This window comes from Sander lucioperca, chromosome 17, assembly GCF_008315115.2.
Source record: "Sander lucioperca isolate FBNREF2018 chromosome 17, SLUC_FBN_1.2, whole genome shotgun sequence".
Taxonomy (NCBI): domain Eukaryota; kingdom Metazoa; phylum Chordata; class Actinopteri; order Perciformes; family Percidae; genus Sander; species Sander lucioperca.
In genome coordinates this window covers 3,463,825-3,489,353 of record NC_050189.1, presented here as the reverse complement: position 1 = coordinate 3,489,353, position 25,529 = coordinate 3,463,825, and the positions used below count along the sequence as shown (strand labels likewise).

The 25,529-nt window shown below is 41.0% G+C and overlaps 1 protein-coding gene across 3 annotated transcripts in view; it reads right to left on the bottom strand.

The window, feature by feature from the left end:
* The window catches only part of zmp:0000000660 (arf-GAP with Rho-GAP domain, ANK repeat and PH domain-containing protein 2), a 127,818-nt gene extending 102,502 nt beyond the window's left edge, over positions 1-25,316 (bottom strand). The window contains exons 1-8 of one of the 3 annotated variants that reach the window (XM_031289899.2): positions 24,989-25,316; positions 20,974-21,882; positions 20,339-20,421; positions 17,101-17,177; positions 16,714-16,778; positions 15,752-16,114; positions 14,803-14,872; positions 4,121-4,241 (exon numbers count right to left, since the gene is read on the bottom strand). In XM_031289899.2, coding sequence (XP_031145759.1) covers positions 4,121-4,241; positions 14,803-14,872; positions 15,752-16,114; positions 16,714-16,778; positions 17,101-17,177; positions 20,339-20,421; positions 20,974-21,827 — 1,633 coding nt within the window. In that variant the 5' untranslated portion in view covers positions 21,828-21,882; positions 24,989-25,316. Of the gene's footprint in view, positions 1-4,120; positions 4,242-14,802; positions 14,873-15,751; positions 16,115-16,713; positions 16,779-17,100; positions 17,178-20,338; positions 20,422-20,973; positions 21,883-22,948; positions 23,059-24,988 lie in introns of those variants that run through there. The other 2 variants (XM_031289900.2, XM_035994020.1) reach the window with 2 other exon arrangements.
* Positions 25,317-25,529: the final 213 nt, after the last annotated feature.

Sequence of the window (25,529 nt, the reverse complement as noted above, 5' to 3'; positions counted from 1 at the left end):
AGCTGTTAAAGACAATAGTGTGTGTTTATCAGCTCAAGTTTTCCTTAAAAATGTACTGAAGTATAGACACTAGAGTCAAGAACATTTTTTCACCTGACTGATGAGGCATTTTGTCCTGTCAGTGATGCATTAGGATCTACTGAATCAGCTTTAGCATTACATTTATTTTATTTTTTATTTTTTTTAATACTTTATTTTCAACAGTCACACAACCAACCAGACAAAACAGCAAGCAAAAAAAGAACAGAAACAGACAGAAAAAAAACAAAAAAATCCATAGAAAAACAAGTGCAAGTACAAGTTTAAAACCTGCTCAGATCAAGGGCCTAGCAAAGCAGCAAACACACAAATCAGGCATCAAGGGCCAATCAAGCAACACCAAAAATGGTTTCCACACCTTCAAGAAGTGAGCCTTTGAATTTCCCCCTGCCAAAACGAATCTGTTCCATCCTAGCCATGGAAAGATTTCATTGAGCCACCTCAAAAAACATGGGGACAGTGGAGACTTCCAATTAAGTAATATTATTTTTTTAGCTGCAACCATGCATGCCTGCTCTATTAATTTGCTTCTGATGGGAAGGAGGGGCCTCTGTACTGTCAATGCAATCAATAATAGCCAGATTACAATATGGCTGTATATTTATCTGACATTGTTATATGTCACTCCAGAAATGACTTAATACTGGACAGTGCCAGAATAAGTGTGACAGTGATCCCTCTGAGATACCACATCTGACACACAGGGAGAAAACTGAATCAAAAATCTTGTTATGTTTGGTTTTGGAGTAATGCAGTCTGTGTAAGACTTTAAATTGAATTGATCTGTATCTAGAGCTAATGGAACTGCTCTGTATAGCGGCCTTCCTCCCACAGTTCATCTGACACCGGAGCACCCAATTCTGCTGCCCAGGCCTCCTTGAGATAACCGGCTTCTAGCAGTGACAAAACGGGAGATCAAATGCTTTGAGTCAGGCTTTATAGATGAGTAAACTATAAGAAGTGTGACTCTTTGGTTTGGTTGTGAATTCTGGGATACACTCCCGTACAAAATGCTTGACTTGAAGGTAGCGATAAAAATGTTGTTGGGGAAGGCGATGCTTAGTTTGGAGCTGAAGAAATGAAGCTAATTTATTATCTGTGTAAAAATCACCTAAACAACACAGCCCTCTTCCCCTCCAGTCCAGAAACACTCTATCCATCAGTGCCGGCTTGAACAAGTGAGCATTACAATTATTTCTAACTGAGCACTAAGCAATAAATGACTAGTTGAACTTATCAACAGCAATAAGCAGATGCTCAATATCAATGATGAGTATGTCAAATATTGATAATCCTATTCCTCGCATTTAGGTCTCAATAATCTCAAAGACATGTCAGTTCCACCAAATATTCACACTATACCACACAATGAGTCAAAGGTTCATAACCATGCAAAGCTCAGGTTGTCCAATCTCACTCATTCATTCATCAAATGACGGACAACATCTGACCCTAGAGACGGACTCTCAGTTTGACCTGAGCTGCCTGATAGACTGCCATCAAGCCGGCAGGAGGAGCGGAAGGTGTCTCTTTCCCCTCTCATTAAGGCCGACACAGATAAGGCTTCTGGCTGAAAGACAATACAACTCTTACTCCGTTTTGTCTGACAGAGGGATGAAGAGAGGAAGAGGAAGAAGGAACATGACTATTAAAATGTCAGTTCCTGGGAGATTTGAGAATTTGTTAAATTTTTATAGTGTTTCCCTTTAGATTAACTTAATAACATTGATTCAGACAGGGACACGAAGTCATTACTGCCACCAAGATCTCCCTCGGCACCAATGCACCATTTACATAGCATAATATTCATAGATCATTTACAAGAAACTATGTATTCTGAAAAATACTTTAAAGAAATAGTTTGACATTTTGAGGAATATGCTTATTTGCTTTCTTTCTGAGAGTGAAATTAAATTAGATGAAATGTGTGTTAAGTAAGACGGTGGTGTCATGACCTCTTTAGCCTAGCTTAGCAAAAAGACTGGAAGCAGGGGGAAACAACTAATCTGCTCTCAGCCCTACTAATTTAAGCTGTTTTATATATACAATGTGTATTGTTTTTTTAAATGAGTACATGAACCATGGGGTGCGTTAGCCAGCTAGCTAATTCTTGTCTCATTTGTGGTCTGATAAACAGAGAGAGAGAGAGAGAGAGAGAGAGAGAGAGAGAGAGAGAGAGAGAGAGAGAGAGAGAGAGAGAGAGAGAGCAAGGGGGATGAAACAAACAGAAATGTCTGTCGCACTTTTAAGTAGGGCTGCAACAACGAATCGATAAAATCGATAAAATTCGATTATTAAAAAAGTTGGCAACGAATTTCATTATCGATTCGTTGTGTCGCGCGACACGCCACTCAGTCGCGGAGATAAAAGCAATTGAGTTGAGTGCCGTGCGGAGCGGTACGGAGCGGTGCGGAGCGGTGCGGAGCGGCGCGGTGCGGAGCGAAAGAAAAGAAAAAAGAGCAGAGCGGGGGTAGAGGAAATACGGAGAGAGACCGGAGAGACCCGTAACGTTGTTCTGAAACACATGGCGGAGGCAGAGAAATCAGTACGACCTAAGTCATCCAACGTGTGGGAGCATTTCACACTAAATAAATCGAAAACGTGTTAATTGCAAGATAAGCAAAAGCGACACGGCATGGCACGGGCGCACCATGGTAATGATTCAGCACCTAAAACGTAAACATGTTGTAAACTTCATGAGGAGGAAGGGAGTTCAACAACAGGGTAAAGTCACTACACAATCCTACTTTTGTTCCGTTCTGAAGTGAGGAACGTAACGTCCCTCTTCTGGTGCTGGTGTGGTGTTTACTCGTTATCCAGCTTGACAAGCATGACAAGCTAGCGTTAGCTCGTTAATAACAGTAGCCTAGCAGGGGTAGTATAATTTGCAAGACTAAAGACACGTTTTTATTCACTCGCCTTTTTTGGCCCATTCATTTTTCAATCTATTGTCATGTATATATTCTGTGCTTTGTCCCTTATCAGTTATTGTTGACAAATATATTTGTGTGTGTTGTACTTTTTAATTTCATTTTAAAGTTCTTTTATAGCACTTAGTCATCTTAAGCTGTGTTTAAATGTGGTGTACAAATGAACTTAACTTGCAATTACTACAATGATGGTAATAATTTAATGAATAAGCTTCAAGTGTGTGTGTGTGTGTGTGTGTGTGTGTGTGTGTGTGTGTGTGTGTGTGTGTGTGTGTGTGTGTGTGTGTGTGTGTGTGTGTGTGTGTGTGTTGTCTGTATCTACTCTTTGGGTTACTTACCTTTACACAACTATTAACTAAAACAACAAGTAGGCCTATGTATGTAAGTATGTATTGAGTTGATGTAAATTAATGCTTTTTTGTTTTGTTATCCGATTCATCGATTAATCGAAAAAATAATCGACAGATTAATCGATTATTAAAATAATCGTTAGTTGCAGCCCTACTTTTAAGTAGGTCATCTTTTTGAGCCCTCTTCTTCTGCAGTAGTATAATGGTTTTCCGACTGGAGAATTGGCGCCTTTCGAGATTTTGGAAGTTGTATTTTTTAATTTAGACAAAGCCAGGCAAATTGTTTAATCTTACCTCCAATTGCTATGCTAAGCTAGGATAAACACCCCAACTCTGTACTTACTGTAAGGCACAGACATGGTATTGATCTTCTCATATCACGCTCTGAACGAAGGCAAATTTCCTAAAATTTAGAACTATTTTCTACTTTCTGTACATATGGGTAGCTTGCAAAATGATTTTGAATGATGTAAAACATCCAATCACACTGAAAAAATGTCCTTTGAGAGATAAATGGCAGAGTAAACTGCATGAGTAGAGACAAAAAGGGGGGAAAGAGGTGAGGCAGAAGATTACCACATTTAGAGAGAGTGAGGTAAGAATGAGAGATCAGACAAACTGAAAGGGAGGAGGGGGGGGGGGGGGAAGGAAGGACAGAGAGAACGAGAGAGAAAAACAAGGCTAGACAGGAAATCAGACAATCAGAGCGACAGAGGCAGACTGAGCAGCTAAACAGAACCAATAGCTGATAAATGGCTGCAAAATGCAGAAGAGAAAAAGTGAAGGATGCACTTGTTGTACCTTCTCTTTCAGCCCGGAATATGAAGGTCCGAAGGGAGGTGACTACTTCAAACTTGTTGTCACCCAGTCCTCGCACCTGTCTGACAGCACTGGCCAGGATCATTCCTTTGGAGTACATCTCCTAAACAGAGAGACACATAAACAAAAGGATAAGAGCTGATATAAACACATACTAAATAGGTATATAAACACAATCAGACACACACGCGCTTCATGCATACTAATAATGTTATTGAATTGTTGCTTATTTTATCTGCATCTGCAGACCCACAATTACCGCATTCAACCGCATTGTTTGAATCAATAGATGTGTAATTCTGAGTTGTATTACCGTCCACTAGGATTGCATTCAATTTGAAACGGCTTCGACAGACATCCTGCAACTAGAGCCATTACGCATCAATACAGCGTCACATTTATTTGCAGAAATAGCTTCCCTGTTCCCTTTCAAGCAATAACTTTGATAAATGGTACAGAGCTCTTGGACAAGAAGCATTTCAATCAAAAAGCTGGTGCAGCAATACAAACAGGAACCTCATAGTATGTGTTTTCATATGAGCTGCATACGGTTAAGCAAGCCAGGACAGATTTGCATTGATGTTATCGTTGTCATTAACACAAATAACTGAAATTATAGATTTGAAATAGGTGTGATTTCAAATGGAGGAGCAGGAAACTACCAAAAAAAAGTGAATCACATATCATTAAGGAAGCCCAAATACATAACACAGTCGTTTCGGTGTTAGGAGACATCATAAAACAAATCTACAAGCTGAAAACAAACTTCACAAATGTTTAAAAAGAGACAGGCATACTGTGGTGGGGATTTGGGTAAAGCACAGGAAGAGCTTGTTGGGTAAAGTGGGATTGGGCTGTGTGTGTATTGTTTTATTACCCCCATGTTTTTCCCCAGCAGCTCTAGTAGAGGCATCTAAATAACGAGGATGTTGCACTGGAGGCTTCATGACCCTTTTTGCATTCTCCCTTGACAATGGCAATTAAAGTACTGGGTCATTGTCAATATGAAAAGGAGACAGAAGGGGCATAAAAAAAGAAATCAACCGTCAACATTATCACTTCTAAAGAAGCAAGGAAAGAATGGTACCACCAGCAAATCAGTATTCAAACCATAATGTGGCGAGTATAACAGAGAAATGCCCTTAAAGTAGTAGGAAAAAGCTAAGAACATGTCAGATAATGTAATGTGCTTGCAATAGTGTGAACCAGGGGATAGTACATTACGCTTCTGTAGCGGTGTGAAAATCACTGGGTTATAAAAAAGGAAAAGAAAGGGGTCGTTGCAGACATTGCATTATTCATGTCGATAATGTCATTATCATTGCAAAGTATGAAAAAAAACAGACTTCCTTTTTTTTTTCTGCTGTCGCTCTTCAACAAGCTTGACCTGAATTTTGATTCTCTGTAGTCCTGAGCACAATGTAACGGCTTGTGGGGATTGCCATGCCCAATACTGTACGTTTGCTCTACGGTACTGCCACCATCATACTGCAAAGACACAGTGCGAGGTAAGCAAAGGAAGGATGAATTGAGGAAGAAAAGGAAGTGAACTTCTGACTCCCTCTCGCCATTCTTAATTAAGCCAGTGACCTTGCCAGCCACAAAAGCCTATTTCTAGAGACCATACAGCCAAAAATATACCAGCCGGCACAGTCAGTTAGGGAGAGCGGGGGCGGAGGGAGGGAGGGATGGATGGATGGAGGGAGCGTGAAATTTGAAAAAAAAGGACAAATTAGGTTTGTGTGAAAGGCCAAGGAGAGGACTGAGAGAAAGAAAATGAAAAAGAGCGTTAAGAGATACAATAGAGAAGGGATAAAAACGGAAGAAGAGGCAACAGTGGAATTCCATAATCAGGGAGAGAAAGAGATGCAGCTGGAGGAGAAGAGAGAGGAAAGAGCGACATCATGTCGAAATGAAGATGCCTAAGAGGATCAGGGAGAGGTCCTTCTCCTATTAAAACAGGATGTTAACAATGGCAAGAAGTGGCTCAACCTAATTACCGACAGCCAGCCTTGTGCGTTTCTCCCCCGGGGAGTTTCACACCAATATCTCCCCCCCTTTCACTCTCTAAATTTAGACAGAAGTTAAAGGAAGGTGAAGAAAGGAGAAAGTAAGAGTGTGAGTGTGAATGTGTGTGTGTGTGTGTGTGTGTGTGTGTGTGTGTGTGTGTGTGTGTGTGTGTGTGTGTGTGTGGGGATTAGCTTGGTGGCTGTGTGCTGATAATTATACCTCAGTATGGGTTAACGGTAATTAATTGTTTTAATTCTACTTTTGGGGTCATGAAGGAGAGAGTTGTTTAATTGCGAGTTGTGCATCTGTAAATACTCAGCCGAGTCAGCGGAGAGACGATGAAAAGAGGCGGTCAGTGTTAAAGCCTTTGATTCAGACACAACGCCATGCATTGCAGCAGCTGCCACACACACACACACACACACACATACACACACACACACACACACACTTATAGACTAATCTGAAGAGGATGGACTGCCAAGGAAGCAATGAGCCCTAACTATCTTGCTTTCTCCAATAACACACACACACACCTGACTCAACTCCCTCTGCCAAAGATCTCCTCCACACTCATTTCCCCTCACTCTGACGTCCCTCCCACTTTCAACTCCCTCACTCCCATTTCCCTTCATTCTGGCCCTTCTCATATCACTACCCTCCCAACATTTGTCAACCAATGTCATTTTGCAGGGCGGTGTAACTTATTTTTCTTTTGTGGAAGTGCCTATTCTGCGTGGATAACTATGTCTACTTTCTTTTCAAAAACAACCTGGAAAACTTCAGGAAACAATTAAGGCAGAGCAATGGAGCTAAAGCCTACAATAATGGAGGCAGCGTGTGGAGAAAGCAGGCAGGAGGGTAAAGAGGGTGGTAAGAGTTTTCTATCAGCATGAAGTTAAGGTTCTGGCATCTGCAAAGCAGTGCAATTTCAATGGAGGCATGAGGACACCAACTGGTTGGAGCAGAAAACTGCACCTTTGAGAAACTGCCTGTGGTTAACAATGCATCCTTGCTGAGTGGGATGTCTTAAGGATTTTAAAGATGTTGCTTCCAGGCAGAGCTGTTGTGTCCAAGTAAGTCCAAATCAAGTCTTTATTAAGAAAGTCAGCAAGACTTTCAGGTCTCTTAAGGATGACCATTTAAACATGTCAACAGGTTTGTTTTTTTTAACATATCTGACATAAAATAATTTCATTCTAATAATTAAATATTGAGGGTGTGTGTCATGCAAGGCCAGCCTGGTACTTTATTCATATTTATGTTTTATTGTTCCAGGATTTTATGGAGTTCAAAAACTGAGAATTTTGATATCACGTTTTGGGTTATGCTTAAACCTGCACTACTTTATTTTTTGGCCACTTGGGGGCAGTGCTGTAAACACATTTACACATCGCCTAATAACGTTGATATGGTGAACGTGTTAACAAAAACAGTTGCTTATTTATACGTATACACGAAGCAACATTAGCATTTATTTTCAAGTCATGTTTGTGTTCACCTGATGAATGTTAGCATAATCCAAAATGTAGAGTACAGTGGGGTTTTTTTTTACTGAAAACAGCTGCTGCTGAGGCTGAAACACACAGCTGATGATAGCAGTAAGAGTTATTAAATTAAAACAGAGTTAATTAAAACAGTTAAGTTGCGGGCCACAAAACCAAAACAACAAGCCGAAAGATTCTATAAAGCTCTATAGCTGAGCGGAACTGCAGAGTTAGGTAATAATTCTCTGTGCCTTCACCACTAAGTGCGCCATTTCACTTTAAGTCCAGTGCAGATCAAAGATTTGTGGCAAGACAAAACCATTTTAGAAAGTTGTGTCAGTGGCTGGTTTTAGAACGTAAGGGACGTCATATGTTTCAACTGCCAATCAACTCAAAGCAAAGTCAGCTGGTCAAGTCAGTCACAAACTGTAGAAACTGGCAGAAATGGCAGAGTTTTGGACAGAGGCTCAAGAAGCGCCAGAGAACAGTGGTCGAGTGAGCTAGAGAGTGAATATGGAGAGGGAGCAGTGTTAGAACAAAGCAGTGAATCAGAGAAATAAAATGTTGTTTTCGCTGTTTCACTACCAGAAATGCAACTGTAGCAAGTATCTCACTATCACTGTCCACATTCATATTTTAAGATGCTACAAATTTTATCAAGCTACAAAAAAAGCCTGAGAAACCGAAAGTTAAAAACATAAGTACATACAGTCGTTTCTATGGAGATGAGACACCGTCATGTCTAGTTGCATTGGTGTAAACTAGCAGGTTTCAGAACGTTGCAGTCTGGCAAATTGCAAGTAGTTGCAAATTTCAACTTGTCTCGTCACGATTCTTTGTGTGAACTGGGCTTTACGCAGTCATTTAAACCTTTATTATTATAAAAATATTGATGAGTGCTGCTTTAAAAATTTTAAATTACTACTTTGTTAGGGATCATATTCAAGGTGGTAAATTAACCTGATGGGTTGCACTGATGTGAATTCAAATTATATCTATTCTTAAATATCCCTCTGTATGATTAGGAACTCTTGGATATCAAAATATGACCGCTTACCCCCACCAATACATTTCTGGAAGAAACTTGATACTTTAATTCGGCAGTATATTTGGAATAATAAACACCCTAGGCTAAAATACTCTACCCTGCAACGTACCACAAACACGGGAAGTCTTTGCCCTCCCCAACCTTAAAATGCATCACAAGAAATAGAAGACAGTGACTAGGCAAGGTGTGATTTCTGTTTGTTTGTTTGTTTTGTTTTCCTCGAGACCGCAGAGGGTGGGGGGTGGGAGAGGGTTTTGGTTCTTGTTCAATTTGTGTTTATTGGTTCTGTGCACCATCTGCTATTACCTGTCACACGTTGTGTAATTTGTTTTGTATGTCTGAAGGTGCCAATAAAAAAAAAGTTGATCCAAAAAAAAAAAATATATATATAAATATATATATATATATATATATATATATATATATATATATATATATATATATTTTTTTTTATTTTTTTTTATTTATTTATTTATTTATATATATATATATATATATATATATATATATATGACCAGGCCATGCTATGTATAGCAAAATAAACACCTGGAAATGTATGAAATCATGAAAGAAAATACTTGGATCGAGTACAGATTGCTACTAAATATGTCACGTTTTTGGCACAGAAGAAAATGAAAATACAGTACCTGCAGCAAAGGCATCTTGGGAAAACACAGGAGAGAGTAAGCAGAGGAGCTTTCAGGCTTGGAAAGAGAGAGTTTTGCAGTGTCAGACAGACAGACAATCAGGCAGACTGATACACTTGAGACTGATCCCCGATCCTAAAACCTCATCTCCCCTTTGGCCTCCTATCCACCCCCCTCCCCCATCCTCTCATCCCTTCATCCCTCCCAGCCATTCTTCTCACTTCCTCCCCTCACTACTCTGAAGCCAGGCTTTGGACAGTTTTTGCAAACACACACACACACACGACACCACATCGGGCCCCCGAAGACTACATCTCAGACCCAAAGTGTTCTCCCAAGTCAATCCCGGTGTTGACGAAATCAGGCGAAAGGGGTGATTGATGAGACAGATTGGATACAACCATGCAGAGGGAGAAGTGAGACTGAGGATCTCGCTACTCTCCCACGCCACCTCCACTACCACGATGATGACATCACCGCGGCCAGAGACCTTTAAGCTGCGACTGTGATTAAGTGTGATTAGTTCTGTCTGGGGCTGACAGATCCCAGAGGATTTTAAACTACAAGAGAGTTTTTGGGGTGTTGAAAGTTTTTAGAAAGAGAACAAGCATGGGAATGTTTCAGTGTGGAGGCATTTTTATTTTTGTGTACGGGTAGTAAAGATTGGACGATGATAAACTGATGAATCCATGCTGATATCAGTCTTGATGTCAGCTCAGAGCCCAATCTAAAGTCTAGTGCAGACTGCACACATTTTGCCACACTTTGTGTGCACAAGACACATTTTTAGGATTGTAAACAAAAGGCCTAGAGTCCAAACAGATTCTATGTAGCTATGTAAAGATAGCTAACGTTAGGTACCATGAGCTACTGGTCATACCAGACCAAGTTGGTTGTAGTGGCAAAAACCCTGTGTGTATTGAACGGTGCAAGGTTGTGTTTTATTGCTAATGAATTTAATTTTTATTTGTAAGGGAAGGTACTTAGTCGCACTTTAAATGTGTCCAATACTTTAGTTTATGACCAAATATCTGCAAAACTGACATTCTTATCATCCTTAACTGTACATAACTGTTAGTAATGCTAACATGCTAAACTTAATAGGCAACATGGCACACACATGGCTCACTGTGGATATGCTACAGTAGCACTGTGACATTAGCATTTAGCTCTAATGTGACAGCCTTAGATTTAGATGCATAGATAGTAGCTTGAGTAATAATAATAGCTACTGATCAAGCTAGTCAGTCAGTCAAGTAGTTTAGTTTGACTTTATTTCAATTTTTTTAATCTTGATTTATGTTAATTCAATATGTGACGACATCATACATATGATAATTTAGGCATGACACTATTTAGCAACTTTTACAAACTGTGCAGGCTTTAGCTACTTTCCATTGAAAATAGTTGGTAAAAACTGATTTAAGTTGGAGCACCTAGGAGACGGAAGATAAATCGTATCCAATCCATTTCCAACTCTCCAAATGGAGTAATCCTATGATCAATAGACCTGGTCTGAGATCAATTGTGTAGGTTTTGTACCTACATACGTACACATAACAATATGGGATGAAAAATAACTTGTAATGTGAGCAGTACGGCGCTTCTTGAAGACTGCACTCTATATGCACAAACAGCACAAACATACATGTGTCTGCACTGTGAGGGAGAGAAAGCCAAAAACTCATATTTCAATTTCTGACATAAAGTGATGCTGAGAAACTTCCTGTCTGTCCATGCAATCTTCCCCACGCTCACTCTGTGGAGGTGGCACTGGGTGGCAAACAGGGTGGTACTTAGCCTCAGCTGGCCACAAAAAGCAGGGATGACAGAGAGATTGTACTTGACATGCTCTCACCCGAAACATGGTGAAGCCCTCTGCTTTCTCATAGGGGTGAGTCACAATGGCAGGATGACTTTAAGAAATCTAAACAACAATCTCTGTTCCCCTTCTCACACAGGCAAACTTTCATCTTTCCAAAAAATTGTTGTGCCTACACCGACAGTGACGAAGTGTATAAAGTGCTGACTCGCTGGCCTCCCTGCCGATTCCCACTCTGCCGGCGACAGAGCGTGTCCTGATAAATAAAGCAACAAATTCGATGGAAAGAGAAAATGAGGGGATAGAGAGAGAGGCAGAGGGAGCGAGAGAGCACGGAGGGCTATAATTAGTAAGTGATTAATGAGCAAGCATCAGACAGGTCCCACATCATTGATTGTGATGTTGTGCAACGCTGCTGCAGTGAAAACGAGCTGGTCCTGGGACGGGGCGCCGAGGTCACACACACACACACACACACGTTTATGAAGGTTTTAGCTCCTCAAATATAAATAATGTATACTAAAAAGTTTTAAATGCATTTTCTCTTCCTTTCCAGGAAGCCAAAGGAAACTATTTATTTATGTTCGGTATAAAATCAGAGTTCTGAAATGTACTTTAGTTGTGTAATTGATCACATTAAACATCGAGTGTACAACCATATCTACTATTCATTTTTGTCAGTTGTTACAGCATTGTTGCGTGATAATGCAATTCAAGGGCAGATTGATTTGCAAAGTCTGCACTGCATTACCACTAGGGCTGGGTAGCGAAGCTCTAAATAGGTTTTGAGTACTGATTAAAACATATGAGTAGCATTAGGTATTGAATAGAGTCAAGTATCAAAAGTTGGCATTGACTGCTTGGTAATTCTTGTTAACCTACTGTTTAATCAGACATTTCCCAATATAAATCATAAACCTTTTCTAATTTAGGACTATATTTTATTTAGGTAGTTCTGTATTTAATACCGACGCACAGGGGTGGGGGAAAAAAATCGACACAGCATTGTATCGTGATATTTTCCTATGCAATACTGTATCGATACACAGATGCCAAGTATCAATCTTTTATTATATATGTATTGGTCAGTTTGTCTGCTTGACAATCCCATTTTGCAGCATTGAATTGAGATGAACAAACAGAGAAATGTATCTTTTAAGATAAAACAGATGTTGACAATGTCTTCCTTTGGGGACATCATTTGAAATTGGGAAAAATTTGAAGTTGGAAAAAAGGTAATACATTGCAAAATATATCGCTGAATATTGCAATATGTTTAAAATCGCAATAGTTTTGTATCATGACATAAGTATCGTGATTATATTGTATCGTGAGGCCTGTGGTGATTCCCACCCCTACCGATGCATTGAGCAGTTTGGCACATTTTGCTACATGACAAAAAAAGGGTTAAAACACTGAAGGACTGTAGCTGCCACACACGTATATTGAAGAAGAAATGATTTAACATTCTGGCATCGGACTTCTCAAAAATATTTACAGTAGTAATTAGTTTTGGATGCAGAATCATGCAATATCAACTGTCTGGGTTGTGTGTACAGCATCATTGCACTGGCAAAAAATGTAAAACATTTAAAATATAACCCAGCCCTAATTACCTCACAATAATAATGCAATTTTGGAAAAACATTAATGTAGACTTGATATGTACTGTATTGGATTACAAGTCAAATTAATTAATAATAGGGCTGTCAGCATTAACGCGTTAATCGCGATGCGATTAAGGGCCGAGCATAACGCGTTCATTTTTTTTTTATTCTTTTTTTTCACTCGGCTTTGCGTCGTGCCTAACAGGCTACTATTTTGACCCTTTGCAGCACCGTTACTTATCATCAAGCTGCCACTTCCTCGTAGCGCATCCTGCTACTGCAGGCATGATGGAGAAAGACGGCAGCAATAACTCTGAATGGAGCTTTTTATTTTCCAAAACTCCCGGACGGCTCGTAGACAAGTCGAAAGCCATATGCACATTGTGTAAAGCCGAATTAAAATATCACGGAAGCACGTCAAGCTTGAGCTACCACCTACGGAGCTAAGCATATAGTTCAGTTAATGTGATGCTACCGCTAGCATGCTACCCACTCAGGCAAAGCACTATTTTGGAGAGTGCTACTTGCCGACCTGTGGATGAAACCAAATCCCAAAAAATTACTACAGCTCTTGCGAAACGGGTGGCAACTAACTGCAGACCTGTCAGCATCGTAGAGGACTCGGGTCTTAAAGACGTACTACGGTTGGCATGTTCTGACCAGTCTCATTGCCGTCCAAGGGGACAGCAGCCCCACGCACAGCCTGTATGACACGGAGAAAGCAGCCATAGTGGAACTGCTGCAAGGTGCTGCAAACGCGGTCTCATTAACCGGTGATCACTGGACGTCAGTGAGTAATCAAAATTATTTAGGAGTTACTAAACACTATATTGACTCTGGTAAGGATAGGGATTTTTAGTTTTTTAGTTACGTACTTGGAGGAATTGTGCAATAATGACACATTTTTCTTTTGTTTAGACAGTAAATAAATAATTACAAATCTTAAAATCAAGTTCATAAAGTAACTTTCTTCACATTCATTTGATTCCCAATCAAGATACACTGGTAAAAATTGCTTTCGATTGTTAATATGTACTTAAAAACTGTTCTAAAATGCAAAATAATAGAATTTTAATCATGTGATAAAATATGCAATTAACTATAGAAAAATAAAAAAAAAAATAATCGTTTGACAGCCCTAATTAATAAATAAAGCTAATGGAGGCTACAGACAAACATACACCATTCTAACACAGTGTTCAAAAATGTTACCTGTGATGTAAAGTGTAGTGGTTTGTAGCAAATGGATCGGAACAAGCTAAATTACAAATTCAAAAGAAAGAATAATAAAAAAAAAAAACAGCACGGTAGTTCCAAGGGACACACATGGTCACATACAACGATATTGTCCTCATTTACAGTTGAAGCCAAAAACAGTTTGTAAATGTTGGCGCTATGCAAAAACATTTCCAGACTAAACGGGTAGATACAGCTGCAATGATTAATCGATTACTTGTCAACAATTAAATTAATTGCCAACTATTTTGATAATCGATTAACCAGTTCAAATTATGTGATTCAAACTTCTTAAATGTGAATATGTTCTAGTTTCTACACTCCTCTATGACAGTAAACTGAATATCTTTGAGATCAGACAGAAGGAGAATGAAGAGAGGTACAGGGAGAGAGAAATGCTGAGGGAGGCAAAAAGAGAGGAGAGTCTCTCCCTCCACCTTCCCTCTCCTTTCTTTCTCGGGGAACTGGTCAAGTGCCAACATCAATGTACTCTACTGTATGGCTGGGCGGGCACAGAGAGTGCTGGCCTGTCATGCATGGCGTAATGTCGCTCTGTCCTTGCCCCCATTCTTTACCCTGCCAAGCTAATGATAATGATAATGATGATGATGATGATGATGATGATGATGATGATGGTGAGAAGGAGGAGAAGGGAAGGGAACACTCAGATCTTGGCTCAGCTGCTCATGGTATAGATTTCTGTAACGGGGGAATGACTTCGGTAGTGTGCAGGTAGAGAATGTGGGTGTGTCAACAGGAGAAGGGAAGGGAAGTGTGAACACGTGCATGTGTTTTTCTCACACTTACCTTGTCATTGTTGTAGTACGCCAGACTCTCGCCATCGAATCTCACCCACCTCCGTTGATAAACACAATTTCTGCAAAGAGAAGGTGAAGCGCAAATTCAACCCATCCGAGTTGTTCAAACAAACTAAACCAGTTTTGAGTGAAATAAGCAAAGCAAATCTAAAACGGTCAATACAGTAAGCCAGTAACTAAATCTGCTCTCAACAGGTACTCATATTTCATCAAGAGTGCCATTGATTCATTACAACATCTGTCAATTAGCATAATCAAAACAAATGGGCACTTCCGATTTGAATATGCAACAGCCCAAGGGCAGTTTGCCAAACCTATGCAAATCAGGTGGTGAAGGAGAATGTAGAGTAGAGTAATTGATTGATAGCTCCGGTTCTGAACAATGGTGAAGCATGTGGCTCCAAGAGACTCTTGGAAAAAAAGCCAAGCTAAGTCACAGCAGACATATTGTGCATCTCAATACTACAAGTTCATATCCCATCTTCCTTTCCTTCCGATGGTGCCATGTATTATGGATGGATCTGCTTCGGGCTTCTGTATATAATACCATTTATAAGTTTTAAATGGTTATCAAAGATAAAAGACACAGGGGGAAGCAGAAAAAAGTGCAGTGTAAAGCGTCTGCAAAAAAAACAGGAAGCAGTAGCTGACTGACTGTGGTGATGACTGTGCCAGTGTGCTTTGACGGGAAGTAGCATGAGGCACATTTTAGGTTGTTTAGTTGTAAGCTTGTAAAACTGAGTGAGAACATGCACTGATAGAAAATAAGTATGCATAACATTGCTTATGCAATGTGGAGCTGCAGTAAAACTGGCATTCATGAGGATTTCATGAAGATCCATGTATCATTACATCAACTAAAAATTAATTTCTAATATCTGATAATCTGAACTGAGTCTCTAACCACAATTATCATCTTCGGCAGAACTGTAACCTACCCTTGAGGCGACAGTTTGTCCAGCCAACCCACTTTGAGCACCTGGTGTTTGGGGGCTCCATAGAAGCATGCGTATGGAGAAATATCAGGCAGTGCATTTTTAGTCACAACCCGAATAGCGTCTGCAGGCTCCGAGTAGAGGTCACACTCCACCATGGTTAAAGATCCATCCTTAGGGCCAGAGGAAGTTAGTCCCACAGCATGACCCTCAGGGCTCACTACAAAACTTTGGTCCAAACTGCATCGTGGCAAAATGCTGGCACACTCGTTCACTGTTGAGTATTCCTCTTTGTAGGGGTCTGGGATAGGTGGAGCAGGGGGAGACCTTTGTTCCATGGATTCTTTCCGTTTATTCATCTTTTTTCTGGAGGAGCATAGATTGCATTAAAGGAACAGTTTAGGGATATTCTAATAATTGTTTTACTTTAGGAGACAGATGAGAAGATACTGTCATCGCCAGAAGGCGATTAGCTTAGCTTAGCATAACGCCTGGGAGCAGAGAGAAACAGCTAGCTTGACTCTGTTTTACTAATTAACACGTATCTTGTTTGTTTTATCCATACATAAACAAAAACGTAAGAAGTTTTGGTTTTATTAGGAGCTACGTGATGTAACTTTTTCTTGCTGAACAGCAAAAGGAATTTACTGCAACCGGCCAAGAAATAGTTACAGCCCATAACTCCCGATGAAACCACAACTTGTTTTTATATTTCTGTTTGGGTACGCAATAAACAACTGTTGCCCCTGGCTTCCTGTCTCTATGCTGAGCTAAGCTAATGGCCTTCTGACTCTAGCTCCATAATTAGCGTACAGACATGAAAGATTTTTACTTTTTTACATGTAGTAATGTGCTACACTGAAAACAGTAACTACAAAAACGGAATTAGTGGTCAGTTGTTCATTTTCTCAACATCTAAATACAACCAGAGCATGGTACAGCAGCATTACATCAGCATTCCATACCTCTGTTTCTTCTGTTTTATCTTGCCCTTAAAACCCTTCTGCAACCCATCTTTAGTGCCTTGGTCCTATAGAGCACAAAATAGATTAACATCAGATGAAAAGAAAATGTCCATCTTTCAGTCAGACACTGTTATCGTGTTAGTGCACTAAGCTATGTTGACTTTAGTGGCTAGGTGACATTTCCATTAACCTCAGGAGGCAAACTGAAACAAGCACATTTCCCACTCTGCTGTGTGTCCATAGTGACAACATTAACACTGAGAGGGAGGTTTGGTGTGCAGACTGTGGTTGAAACACCGTTGATAGTGTTGAAGATCTGAGAAACGTCTGTTCCTCTTTGGTAAGCCGGTACTCACTGTCCACTAGTGGGAGTGTACACTGTCTTACCGGAGTGCTTTCAGGGTTGTTGTACAGGAACATTTCTCCATAGGGAGCAATAGGCGTCAAGGTTCTTTGAAGTGGAGCTAAAAAAGGACACAGAAACAACAAAAATGTGGTTTTGTCATTGCATTGAAACTTGCAGAACACAGTGTGAAGGCCTAAACATGGTGCATGAAAGTAAGGAGCTTAACAGGATTGTTCCAGTTAAATTTGAAATCACTTAGATGTTATAGTGCCCTTTGATTAAACCAACTCATTGATCTGAATAAATGTGCCAACATTTGATCCATGTAAGCAGTAAACCAATTAAATTTTGTTTTAGTATGCCTATCTCTCTGCCTCGGCCTTTTCCTTGCCCAACTGGGAGTACGATTCTCCTCAGTCCCTGCCAAGGCCATTTCTCTGTCTTGGCTGCTGCAGGGACCGTGGTCGGTGGAAGCGAAGGCGAAGAAGAAGAGTGGAGAGACTCTGGCCAGACACTATTAGTCTGGAGACCTGGGGGCCACCCTGCGTGGGCTACTGCCTGTCACTGTGAAAAATGACACCACCCTCTCCTGAGGATTGTGAGGGCCAAAAGACGCAGCCACGGGCTAGACACACACATAGACACTGGTGGAGAGGAAGATATGCACACAGACAAAGATAGAAATACACTCTGACACATAAACATGCCTTGAGACAAACAGACATAAAAAGGATGGACAGTCAAATAAGTACACACACATACTCATGCCAATACAGATGTGAATGTACTACTTTTTAAAGCTTTACTGACACACACTCTCAAACAATTCAGGCCATTACAGAAGGGCACAAAGGTCATGTACTGGGCTTGGTAAGCTCTATGATGGGGTCAGTTCACTTGATGATAAAATCCACTCCAACACAGCCACCCTCTGTGGACAGGCTTGGTGGGCAGATAGCAACCATCAGTCATCATCTATCAGCCGACCTTCAGGCCACTCACGATTTTCACGCAACTGTACTCAATTCCTGTCTGATTCCCTCTATTCTTCCCTCACTAGCTCTGCCTCCGGTTTCTGCCATTGTTACTTCAAGTCGACCACACTGCTTCTTTATCTGCTACTGAACAGACTCGCTCTAAAGTCGCCAACTGGGAAGAGACCTAGATGCCGCCATAAGTTTGGATTTAGTGAGGAGATTGATTTTGTTGTGAATGAAGTCTCGGCTCTTTTAAGTCAGGGAGTTACAGGTCAGATTGTTATTATCAGTCCTCTGTGTCACTACCACACGGAGCATAGAGGAGGCATAACTGTCACCATCTGAATTTAAATTAGTCACCAAACTGTTTATTGTTTCAGCCACAGGCTCCCTGAATAAACTGGTGACTAGTTAAGAAAAAATATTTTGTTCATCTAAATGATGACAATTAGGATAACAATAATAGGGGTTGTTATTTTGATGTTTTGATGTGATGATTTTGTCTATTGTTGCTGTTAGGTTCCTTTTTTACTAATATGTTGTAAGGTTGACTGTAGATTTAAGTAAATATCCCCTTAAGAAAGCTAATGCAAAATATATATTTAAAAACATGAGCAAATACTAATATAAAAAGTAATCTACAGTAATATAAACTTCCCCATCAGTCTCAGCTGTACTTTGTGGTGCTAATTAGAACATTTTCTGTCTGTCTATTACGATTTCTCTAGTATTATATTAGCGCAAGCTTTGCCAGCAATTTATGAATTTATGAAACAAAAACAGTTGTTTAAAGTATTGTTTGAAAATGTACAGTAAGCTTTCTAGATCTGCAGGCTGGACATAGTTGTGAACATATAACACAATTATAACAATAATAGAACTTAGTTGTTGTCCATACATTTTCTGTCAGTTCACTTATCTTTACAGCACTAGTACATACAATCTTTTCTTTGTTCTGATGTGTGGCTTAGCACTAACAGTGAATTTCTGCTAACAATGGGATGTGTGTGCAACAAGGTGAGGTCTGTCAACACCACAGCACAGAAACAACTACCCTATACATTTATAGTGCTTAAAAAGGGAAGTGCATTAAACTGAGCAGTGTGTGTATGTGCCACTGTACAACCAAAAGCCTTTTAACTGCAATTATTATTACTTTTTTAGTCATTGATGATTAAATGATGATTTGCCTAGTGTGCTGTGTTGCCGCAGAACTCCTGAAGAAGCACTAGATAGACAAGTGTTTTCTCAATGACATTTTTTTGGGGGGGTGATAACTAAAATTCGGTTAGCCTCCAACAGCAAGTTTTGGTTGAATACTGTAAGACTGCACTGCTCTTTTTCAAGTTTTGGATCTCATCTCTTTTCAAATATGCTCGGGTAAAATGATAAGTCAAATAACACCTTGCTAGACCTTGCTGTGAAGGGAAATTTAGCTTGCTAGTCGAGCTCCCTGTTACCCTGCTCTGGGACCGTCTTGGCTCCCTCTCTTCCTCCGTCTCTCAGCCTGTTTTGCATCCATCTCCTCTTACTTCCTCCCAATCCACTATACTGTCTTGCCGTTCTCTCAAGTCTCACTCCCTGTCTTGTTCCACACAGCGAAAAAGTTAGAATAACAAGGCCTACTGTACCAAGAGACTGCTGCAGTAAAGGTACACGGTACAAGGAAGGAAGGGGTAGCCAAAAATAGTGCGTGAGGGGAGATTAAGTGTAGAAAATGGACAGAAAACTGTTGATATGCTGCAGATGACTGCAAGAGAAAATGTCACAATGTGGTCAGAAACTGTCCCAAAAAGACTGACATGTTAACAGGCGTTTCACACACACATTCATACAGACTGTTGTCAAAGCGATGAGTCAAATAATCCTGGGAGAACACATCAATCTCAGCACAGAAAGCAGCTCACGTAGTATCTCGTCAGATGAGACATGAGGGTCGCCTAAGCCCAATGAATACAGCAAGGGAACAGGAGAAATTCAAAACATATTTGTAGTGGTTGTACTACAAGCCTGTGTGTTGTTAGCAAAGTTAAACAACTTCTGAAAAACTTCGACAGGAATACACACCAGGGTCTCGCTGAGGGACAAGATGTGAGAGAGCATGTTCCCGGTGAGATGTGCGTTGAAACAGGGGCGACGCCGTTTCCCACGACACAGCTGCTGAATACCCCCACCCCACCCACACGCTACCCTCATCTCCTCTCGTTTCTTTCATACGGGCAAACAACAGCACCGTTGACTCTACTGCCGAATGAAATATTCATGGCAGAGATGAAGCGGAGGCAGCTGAAAGACGGTGTACCTTTCTGTATGCTGCTTGCACCGATGGGACCTTCGGAGCCGGTTAGGTGTTCAGGGCTGGTTGTTTGCGCTGATGGTGCGCTCCTGAGGAGGAAGAGATATCAGTCGATTAGAACCACCAATGCAGCACGTGGGGAAAATAGGTAACACCATTTAGGCGTAAAGGCTTTCAGAATAGAGATGTGGAACTCTGAAAGTTTGTTTCACAGTTCAAAAGTTGAACAATGTATAGCATGAGGTGTAATAATGAACGTGAAATGCAGAATTGAATATTCAATTAGAAGCCTCAGGTTCTCCATCAGGTATGAATGCAAAGAGGGAAAGGGCATTCATGCCATGGCAGCGTGCAAAATGTATTTCTCCAGGTGCTTTTCACTGTGTTCTTCTAACTTGTTTGATTAGTTCTCAGCTGCTCATAAACTTGTATTAAGTCAAACTTCATGCTCAAAGAAATAGCTTTGTTAAATACACTTCTTTGCTTTCTGGCAGAGAGTTAAGTGAGAAGATGACACCACTCTCATGTCTGTATGGGAAATATGAATCTGCCGCCAGCAGCCGTTCATCCAACTCTCTACAAGAAAGTAACGACGCACATCTCCCAAAATGTTGAACTGTTCCTCCAAGTTTAACTGTTACCTGTCCAGAAGTGGCAGAATGGTCTGATTCGGTATTTCAGGGACGGGCCGGTGCCTCAGCCGGTAGGAGCGAGTGAGCCATGGACCTACAGGAACCGTGAAACTGCCCTGTGCCTCATAGATGGAGTTTTCCACCATGTCGCCTTGAAAACCACAATTGCCTTCAGTGAGCGTTGGGGGGTGGACCTCAGCCATACAGGGGAAAGAGTCGGTGCTGGACAGTGAGGGATCCTCTGAGGAAATCTCCCAGTCTGAGGGCATTTCAGATATGGAGAGGGACTCGCTGCTGCTGCTGCTGCTGCTGCTACTGCCGCTTCTGGAGGACACGGAGGCAGGGACAAAGGTATGTTTAGGCAGCGATGTTTGGATGTTCTGGGGATTGCGCGGGGCCGGTTGAGGCAGGCGAAAGTATCTGCTCTCTGGGACGTCCGAAATTTCTCTTCCCAGTCCTGCTCCTGGAGGCAAAGTCTGACTGCCCTCCAACTCGTACTCTCTCGTCTCCTTTGGCTGCTGGTGCTGACATGAAGTCCCCCTCTTTTTATCCTTCAGGAAGATATATCTCGGGTATAGCGCAGGCTTCCTTCGGCACCTCCTGTTCTCTACCCCTCCCTCCTCCTCTTCATCCTCCTCTCCACCGCTCGGCCGCTTCACCCCTAGTGCTTCCAAACTCCGGAGGATGCGCCTACGATGGCCTGTTGGAAGCACGTTAAACTCCAGGAGGAGCTCATCTGTGAGGTCCTTGCAGTCTTCCAGAACTTGATAACCTCTTTTCTGGAAACATGGGGTATACTGGGACAGATGGAGGGTGGACAGCCACTCCACGATCTTCTGGCTAGGCTCTGAAGGCTCCAACATGATGCTCAAGTCTCAACTCTGCCACATCTGGAAGACCTTCAGAAGATGCTTTAAACTGTAGACACACAACAAAAAAAAAACATTTAAATATGTGATGGGCCAAGAAAAATACTGTAAACTTAAGAGGCTGTAAGTGCCCTCAAACAGAATATTTGCATGACTCCACTCTTGTACCATAGACACAATTATTAACCTTTGAAACATCCATTAACTCTAACAGGAATACTTTAAAATATCTGTTACGCTCTAATGATGTGCATTTTTCTACAAGCCAAAATGATTCAGAGTGGATATTGATTTTATCTTAGAACAAAGATCTGCAGGTGAAAATGTATTTAAGGGTTAGATTTTACCTTTATACCAATTTGATGACATTATTGGACCTCATCAAGGGAAAAGTTCAACACTCTGGGAAAAGCGCTTTCTTACCAAGAGTTAGATGAGAGGATCGATACCACTCTCATGTCTTTATGATGAATATGAAGCTACAGCCTGGAGACGGTTAGCCTAACTTAGCACAAAGCAGAAGGGAAGCACTAGAAACAGGAGGAAACAGCTAGTCTATGTACCACGTACAATAACTGAAGTGTAAATGCAAGTTATGGTTTTACACTCCAGTAAGTCACCACGACAGGCCAAGAAATAGTTTGACACATATTCCCCAGTAAAACCACAAATGTGTCATTGTCATGTTTCATTTTTGTACAAAGTAAATAAACAAAATACACCATATTAATTCCTTAGCTTTGAAAAGGTGCTGGTATGCAGGTTTTTCTTTTTTTCACCCCTGTTCCAAGCCTTTATGTTGAGCAAAGCTAACAGTCTCCTGGCTGTAGCTTCATATTTACCTTAGAGAATAACATTGATCTTGTCATGTAATATCAGCAATATAGCAAACAAGCCTGTTTCCCAAAAACTGTCTCTTTCTTCTTACTCTGTAAAGATCCAAGGTGCATGTGCTGTACAATCAACAGCAAGTGAGCGAACATGCCAGCCAACAAAACCTAATCTAAATTTGCAACACTCCTGGATGAAACAGCAGGAAACAGCAATAGCTATGAGGAAATAGCAAGCCACCATCTAAGTGTGGCTCTATGGTAAGGTTTTGGTAAAAGACTTACCTTAAGGTCTGATATTTGAATCAAATAACACAAAAACTTGGATTTCTGCAGAAAGGCCAATTGACATCTTTGTCTCTTTTTTCCAGCTCTTAGTTTTAAAATGAGAGCTTTACATCACAGCTCACTGCATAGCAACATACAGTACAACCCTTGAAATGGCAAACTATTGTTAAATGTCCGTTTCCTCATGCTTTCACACCATCTCTTGGAATTCAAGCAATGATGAATTGTGTGGCAGAACTGCTGTCTCTTTCTTTTAAACACACACTCACACTTTGAACTCAGGGGAAGATACATCAACATCTTGCATTGTCCACTTCTCTTTTGCTTTACCAACCTACGGTACACAGGGGACATGAAGTGCTACTTCTGCTTTCAAGTAATCAGTCTTGTGGCATATGCATGTGTTTACATTTGAGTGCTTTACTGTGCAAGTAGTTCACAGAATAAACATGAACAGAAAGTGACCTTTAGATATCTTATATATGAGCCTGGTGAGAATATAGCATATCTTCCCCTTTCATATATTTATGCACAACAATCTGATATGATAGATGTGCAAAAAAAACAAAGGCAAAACCAATTTTCTCAGAATGTTAGGTTGACATCAGTTGTGTTATTGTATGCTTAGATGCCTTTTAAGGCAGACCTTTTTTTACACCTTGTGAACACACACATCACACCTTAGCTGCTACATTGCTTTGTATTTTTGAGCATTGAGAACACAGTCCCAGCTCCACACGACTGTTGGCCTATAGAATCTATCAGGCCTGCCCAGATGGGTACTGCAGTGTTAACATGCAGGGACCTGTATTGGCTAACAGCCAGCACAGGCGCACGCCAAAGCTTGCTCGCACATTTGACCTGGCCTGCACTTCATCTCTGCCTTTTAGCGCTTATACACCCACTCACACACATAGAAACTACCCATGGTAGAGCACACATGTTCAGCAAACATTATTAAGGGCTAGATATAGGAGTTTTGATCCACAGCTACTGCCCCGTGACCAAGCCCACAGAGTGTTTAGATCAATAGAAAAGAGCAAAAAGAGAACTTCAAAGATAAACAGCTTGCACATCCCACATGGGCATGGGAACATATGAAGCTGTGTGTGTGTGTGTGTGTGTGTGTGTGTGTGTGTGTGTGTGTGTGTGTGTGTGTGTGTGTGTGTGTAGACATTAAGATACAACTGGAGGCAACACACTTCTACACAACCTACTACTGACAGCAATATATTAGAGCTAGATATTGTGTCCTCTACAAAAATAAAACTGTCTGAAAGCATGGCTGCCAGCCAGCACAGGAGGTGTGTTCCACCCACTAGGCCCACCACAGGTATGGTTACACTGAACAAGTGGGTGAGTCATACTGTAGCATGCACGCCCATGCATGCACACCAACACATAACTACCTCATACTTCTGCACACATCGCTCAGCCACCCCAACTTTGAACAAAGTCCAATTTGTGTCCCCTTCCTGGTTTGAGAAAAAGATACCTGTGCATGCTTTGTACTTTGTGTGCCCTGTTCACATATTATTTACTTCAATATTAAGTGTTGTTTTGAGGATACCCTCACACAAACATTTATTAAAGAATGGCATTTAAAACTGTAGTTCAAAAAAGGCTAATTTGTAAAGCTATCATTTTACAAATTACACTGCGTTGTTTGGGCAGAAGTGTGTTTTCATTAAAGGCACATAGTGCCAGAGAGGTTCGAACGTGTGAAATGTGTTAATTAATGTGTTTACACTTGGGAGGAAAAAAAAGTAATTACACCACTATGAATATAATGTAACTTGTCAATTAAAGTGTGGGTGACGCAGTTTACACGTGTTTAAATGTGCCTAAATTACCGGTAAGTGATGCAAATCGTTTCTTGCAGCTCTGACGCGTGGACAACAGCTAATTTAACTTTAAGCTAGTTCATTTCAGTCTCGTGTACACTTGAGTCAGTTTTTCATAAATAAACACACAACACTTGAAGTCGGTGTTTTACGTTACACGTCGCCGTGCGTCCGGTGGTTTGAAAAAGCTTACCTGAAGATTAAAAACAGGAGGCAACCTCCAGCATCATCCGCACATCTTTGCGCACTCGCTGTGTCCAGTTTCTGTCATATTATTCCGCTCGGAGTCTCTGTTGACTGTCCCGAGCCCTCACAGCGTGCTTACACACTCGTCTGTTTCCGCTGTGTTCGGTAACTCCACGCCCATTTCAGCGCAGGACCAGGAGTTCAATGCCAGCTGTGAAGTACAGTCACATTACCTTCATTTGTGCTCCTAAAAACTCTTAAACTGAAGGTTTTAATAGTGTTAGTGCTGTGGTGGACCTTGTTGCAAGTTGTCAATCTCTTTGCCGAGATTGTAAGTGAGCCTGTTTCTACAATAAGAAACTGCACTTGCGTGTAATAAGCACCGGAGAGCAGCAAAGAGGAGGCAGCTCGTAATGTTTTGCTGGGAACACTTGCATGTACCAGCTCGATCCTTAAGGCCCCAGTCTACGCATTCAACACGACAGGAATGCAACAGGATGCCTGGCATACTGAATGATGCGAGTCCTGAGGGGAATAAAAAACATATT